Consider the following 6,000-nt stretch of genomic DNA (forward strand, 5'->3'; position numbering starts at 1 on the left):
TGGTGTCACAGTGCCCCTTCATGGGCACGCTGACCTCTCCCTCCCCGCGCCAGGCATCCCCGAGGACTCCAAGGTGGAGGGGCCAGCCTTCACGGACGCCATCCGCATGTACCGCCAGGCCAAGGAGTTGTACGGCACCTGGGAGATGCTATGCGGGAACGAGGTGCAGGTGAGGCCTGAGCGGGGGCTGCAGACAGGCTCGGGAGGAGGGGACGAGCTCAGATCCAGACAGGAGGCTCAAGCCCGGTTACTTGTTACTTTGTTCACTCGTTGACTTGAGCACCTCGCTGGACCAGGTGCCTTGTGCAGATGCAGCGCTTGCCCTCAGGAGCTATCTCCAAGGAGACACTAACATTCAAGTTGCGTGTGGCGGTGCATGCCTGTAATCTTAGCACTTGGGAGGCTGAGGCAGGAGGATCACCATGAGTTTGAGGCCAGCCTGAACTACATAGTGTGACCCTGTGTCAAAACAAATTGAAAAAAAGAAACACATTCAACACACACACACACACACACACACACACTCACACACACACACACGCATGTGCAGCCAGAATGGGCGTCCAGTGTTGGAGGTGTGGAAAGACCCTGGGGCAAGGCCTCTGAGTCTGAGGGGCCTGCGGGGCACCCAGGCAGGTAGGCCTGACACCCTGGAGGGTGTGGAGCCAAGGGCCAAGCCTGCAGAGAGGGGCTGGAGGGGCAGGCTGGAGAGAAGCAGGTCGGCTGGCCTTGCTGCAAGCCCAGCTTGAGCCCCTTGGTCCTAGATCCTGAGCAACCTGGTGATGGAGGAGCTGGGCCCCGAGCTGAAGGCAGAGCTTGCGCCACGGCTGAAGGGAAAACTGCAGGAGCGGCAGAGACAGTGGATCCAGGTGGGCTGGGACCCACATGGGATGGGGGACAGCGGGGCAGAGCCCTCATCCCATGTGACACCCCCTCTGGCTGCAGATCTCAGACTCTGTGTACCGCATGGTGTATGAGCGGGTCAAGGTGCCCTTCGAGGAGACGCTGTCCAAGCTGCAGTGGGCGCGGCCCGCCATGGAGGCGACCATCCGCACAGACATGGACCAGATCATCACCTCCAAGGAGCACCTGGCCAGCAAGATCCGAGGTAGGCGGCCGGCGCCGGGCTGGACTGCGGCCCTTCAGGGGCCTGGCAAGCTTGCTTTCTGTTGTATGGTCCGGGACTTGCTTGTTGATTGATTTTGAAAATCAGAATCAAGATCTGATGTGGTGGTGCATGCCTGTAATCCCAGCACTGAGGAGGCTGAGGTGGGGGGATCTCTGTGAGTTCGAGGCCAGCCTGAACTACATAGCAAGAGCCTGTCTCTGAAACAAATCAAACAACCTTGTGCATGCTAACCAAGTGCTGTCCTCTTGAGCTACGTCACCTTTCCAACAGTTTTCTTAGTTTTTTCCCATCAGTATCAGAAATACCTCAGGTCCTGCCTCAAAATTCCCTGTTATTTTTACCGTGTGGGTTTGTTGCCTTTGCCAACTCTTTCTCTGCAATCATTGAGCCTGGGAATGTAGCCACCGCCAGTGGCTTTCTGTAAAAACTGCACAGTGCGTGCAGCTATGGCATCAGGACTTGGGGGCCGGGGGGAGGAGCCCGCACTGACCTGGCTCCTCTGGGCGCAGCATTCATCCTGCCCAAGGCGGAAGTGTGTGTGCGGAACCACGTCCAGCCCTACATCCCGTCCATCCTGGAGGCCCTGATGGTGCCCACCAGCCAGGGCTTCACCGAGGTGCGGGACGTCTTCTTCAAGGAGGTCACTGACATGAACCTGAATGTGATCAATGAGGGCGGCATCGACAAGCTGGGCGAGGTGCGCTGGGCCTGGGTCTGCTCTCCCTGGGGCACTGGCAGGGGCCCACCCAGGCAGAACCTGTAAGCAAGCTGGGATCCCAGCTCTCTGAGAGGCTGAGGGAGGAGGGTCGCAAGTCAGAGCCCCACCTGGGCAACTTAGCATCACCCTGACTCAAAATAAAAATACAAGTAAGGCCTGGGAATGTAGCTCACTAGGAATGTCCTGAGTTCAATCCCCAGTACTGGGCAGGGGTGGGAGGTGGCAGGAGAGTGGGGAAGAAGAAGCTATAAGTAAAAGTCCCTCGGAAATAGACCAGGACAGAGCTGCCCCAAGTCCTGGTGCAGGACAGCAGTTAGGCAAAAGAGGGAACATTTAACTCCCTGCCAGAAAGCCTTCTAAATCAAGAAGGAAGCTAAAAATAGAAAAGAATTTAAACCAGATGTGGTGGTGCAGACCTGTAATCCCAGGACTCAGGAGGCTGAGGCAGAACGATCCCCATGAGTTTGAGGCCAACCTGGGCTGAAAGTGAGTTCAAGGCCAGCTTGGAATACATAGCAAGGCCCTGTCTCAAAAAAGCAAAAACAAACCAGGCCAGGGATTTAGCTCAGTGGTTTCACCGCCTGCTGTGCAAGCACAAGGATCCCAGTTCCATCCCCAGTACCAAAAAATCAAACACAAAAACAAACCAAAAAGCAAGAGTCAGGTACCCTACAAATGCAGACCAAGTCTCCTCAGTTACCGGGCTCTTGGGGCGAGTGTCCTCCCTTAGTCCCCATGTGGGGACAGCTGGCTGCCCGGCGCCCTCATAGCTCTCGGGTGGGGCCAGCATCCATCCTACCTGTCAGCCACCTCCTCTCCGCTTCAGATTCGGGAGCCTACAGACAGTAAGAGTCAGAATTCGAGAAACAGAAGGCCCTTAGGTGTCACGAAAGCCATCTCCCGATTTGGGGGATGAAGACACCAAGGCCCAGAGGAGGAGAGGCTTGCCCAAGGTCACCCAGCACCCTGGAAGGGATGAGGTCTCCCTTCGGCTCTGCCCTCCTGTCCTGGGCTTCCAGGGTTATCCGATGGGTGCCAGCCTGGGAGCCCATCACACAGGTGTGGGTCTGGGGGTGCTTTGCCCCGGCTCAGGCCCACGTGTCCCGCCCCCTGCAGTACATGGAGAAACTGTCGCAGCTGGCCTACCACCCCCTGAAGATGCAGGGCTGCTATGACAAGATGGAGCCGCTCCGACTAGATGGGCTGCAGCAGCGCTTCGACGTGCCCAGCACGTTCGTGTTCAAGCAGCGCGCGCAGATCCTCATGCGTGAGGTGGGCCCCGCTCCCCACCTTTCTTGGGGTGGCCCCGCCCCGTCCCTCCCTGTGCCCGCTGTAGCTGGGGACCGGAAACCATTGAGAACGAGGGGCACGTGGACCGCCCCTCACTCCTCCCCGGCGGGCCTGGGCGGGCAGGGGCTGCGGTAACTCCGGGGTTGTCATGTCCCCCGCGGTGTCCCCACAGCAAATGGACAACGCCGTGTATACCTTCGAGACACTGCTGCACCAGGAGCTGGGGAAGGGGCCCACCCGGGAGGGACTGTGCAAGTCCATCCAGCGCATCCTGGAGCGGGTGCTCAAGGTGAGCCGGCCCGGCTGCCGCCCGCGGGGGCGGGGCCCAGGATCCTGAGCTGCTGACCCAGCGCCCCCTCCCGTGTCCCCCCGCCCTCCAGAAGTACGACTACGACAGCAGCACGGTGCGCAAGCGGTTCTTCCGGGAGGCGCTGCTGCAGATCACCATTCCCTTCCTGCTCAGAAAGCTGGCTCCCACCTGCAAGTCGGTGAGCGCCCAGCCTCCCAGCCCTGCGGGAGCCGATCCGCCACACCTGCCCTGACCCGCGTCTGCTGCCCCCTGCCGTTCCCCACAGGAGCTGCCCCGCTTCCAAGAGCTGATCTTCGAGGACTTTTCCAGGTTCCTCCTGGTGGAGAACACTTACGAGGAGGTGGTGCTGCAGACCGTCATGAAGGATATCCTGCAGGGTGAGTGGCCGCGCGGGCCTGGAGGGGCCGGGGCTGGCTGGTGGCAGAGAAGGGGCAAAGCAAGGCCCAAGAGCCCAGGCATGGTAGCACACACCTGTAATCTTAGCATTCAGGAGGCTGAGGCAGGAGGATCACCGTGAGTTTGAGGACAGCCTGGGCTATGTAGTGAAACCCTGTCTCAAAAGCAAAACCAAAATCACACACAGACACACACACACACACACACACACACACACACACACAAACACACAAAAGACCACTGGTAGCTGTGTGGTCCCAGGGATCAGAGCTGCCTTCCTGAGCTGTTTCCTCAGATCTTCGGCTTTGCTGGGAGGCTCAGAGGAGGGACATAGTGGTTAGCAGCCTGGGCTCTGGGCAGCTGGAGCCACAGTCCAGGCCACGCCAGGGGGAGGAGGCAGGGCTATGGCACCCACTGCGCATCCTGACCCGTGTGGCCCCCAGCTGTGAAGGAGGCTGCGGTGCAGCGGAAGCACAACCTGTACCGGGACAGCGTGGTCCTGCACAACAGCGACCCCAACCTGCACCTGCTGGCCGAGAGCGCGCCCATCGACTGGGGTGGAGAGGACGGTGACAGGGGTGATGGCAGCGGAGGCAGCCCCAGCCCCGGTGTCCCCGAAGTGGCTGCCCTTTCAGAGAAGCGCCGGCGTGCCAAGCAGGTGGTGTCCGTGGTCCAGGACGAGGAGGCGGAGCTGCCCTTTGAGGCGGGCTCCCCGGCGACCCCGGACAGTGTCACCGAGATCCGCGGGCTGCTGTCCCAGGATCTGCGGGCCGAGAGCGCCCCCCCAGCCAGCCCCCTACTCAATGGGGCGCCCGCCCAGGAGAGCCCCCAGCCCGAGGCGGCCCCCGAGACGCCCTCGCCGCCCAGCTCGCCGTCCTGGCGCCTCCCGCCCGTGAAGGCTGTGGACCTTGAGCCCCCCAAGCCCAGCGACCAGGAGACCGGGGAGCAGGTGTCCAGCCCCAGTGGCCGGCCCCCCATCCACACCACCACTGAGGACAGTGCGGGGGTGCAGACGGAGTTCTAGGCTGGCGGCCTGAGTGGCTGCTTCCTCCGAGGCACCGGCAGGCTCGGGGCCCTGGGCCTCCCGGGGCTGCTCTGTCTTCCTTTCTGCAGGCTGATCTTGGATGTAGGGTCTGGCTTCCAGGCTTTCTCTTTGTGCAGGGGTTGAACGCAGCTGGAGGGGCTGGGGGCTCCTCCATCCTGTCCTCCGGGCACCACCACTTCCCTCCCGGTGGGCCTTGCCAGCCTCGGAGGGAGGACGATGGGCGTGGGCACTGTGACTGGAAGTCTGCGGAGCTGGTGAGCTGCCCTCCTGTCACCATGGGGCCCACCAGGACCAGGACTGTGGGGGCCCCACTTCTTGTCCTGACCCTCCCAGGCCAGCTCCCGGGACTGAGGGTGATGGAAGAAGGGGTCGCCAGGCTGGGGGAGGCGGCGTGTCGGGCGCTGTCCCCGAGGGGAGTGGGTGAGGGCCGGGGATGGAAGGAGAAAGACCCGGAACGTGCTGGTCTGTGGCGAGAAGTGTCCTGAGGGACGACGTCGGGAGAGTGTCCGAGGGAGGCTAGAGGCCGAGATGGCAGAGTGAGCATCACTGGAAGCGGGGATGTGGGGGGCTCTGCACACACCCGCCTCTCCCAGCCCCCGTCTCCTTCCTGCTGGCCGGGGATCGGCTGTCTCAGGGTCCCCCACCTTGGCTCACACTTTGGACACACAGGTTGGTCAGAAGCATGGTGTCACCTCCCTGTCCCCTCTGAAGGACCTGGATGGGGCTCCTGAGGGTGAAGGAGGGGAGTATGGCCTCTGCTGCCTCTGAGCCCAAGTCCCTTGACCCTGAAAATTCTAGACCCCTCTATGCAAATGTCCTCATGAGTCACTGGGCTTGGGTGCCCCTTCCTCAGCTGCTTGCCCCAGGGTGACGGCCCCACCCAGTGTCCTGCAGACCCACTCCCCAGGGCAGGGCCTTAGACCCACAGGACGGCAGCTGGTGCTCAGTCAGGGACCCCCCAGTCCCCAGCCCCAATGTCAGCTGCATCACTAACCTCTTCTGATGTCCTCTAGTGCCTTGGGGGTTTTGAGCAGCATTCCCAGATATGGTATTGCAAATACTATGCAAGCTGTTTAAGCTTCTGCTAATCAATAAATGCTTTATTTAAAGTT

The 6,000-nt window shown here is 61.1% G+C and overlaps 1 protein-coding gene across 2 annotated transcripts in view; it reads left to right on the forward strand.

Annotated features, from left to right (window-relative positions):
• Niban2 (niban apoptosis regulator 2) overlaps positions 1–6,000 on the forward strand; it is a 44,362-nt gene extending 38,362 nt beyond the window's left edge. For both annotated transcript variants that reach the window (XM_004849322.4, XM_021262007.2), the window contains 9 exons: positions 54–169; positions 765–869; positions 946–1,108; positions 1,639–1,826; positions 2,964–3,119; positions 3,310–3,426; positions 3,518–3,625; positions 3,713–3,824; positions 4,287–6,000. In XM_004849322.4, coding sequence (XP_004849379.1) covers positions 54–169; positions 765–869; positions 946–1,108; positions 1,639–1,826; positions 2,964–3,119; positions 3,310–3,426; positions 3,518–3,625; positions 3,713–3,824; positions 4,287–4,867 — 1,646 coding nt within the window. In that variant the 3' untranslated portion in view covers positions 4,868–6,000. The remainder of the gene's footprint in view (positions 1–53; positions 170–764; positions 870–945; positions 1,109–1,638; positions 1,827–2,963; positions 3,120–3,309; positions 3,427–3,517; positions 3,626–3,712; positions 3,825–4,286) is intronic.

Source organism: Heterocephalus glaber, unplaced genomic scaffold, assembly GCF_053883595.1.
Source record: "Heterocephalus glaber isolate CG9 unplaced genomic scaffold, H.glaber_assembly_v1.0 deba00001479, whole genome shotgun sequence".
In the NCBI taxonomy this organism is placed as follows: domain Eukaryota; kingdom Metazoa; phylum Chordata; class Mammalia; order Rodentia; family Bathyergidae; genus Heterocephalus; species Heterocephalus glaber.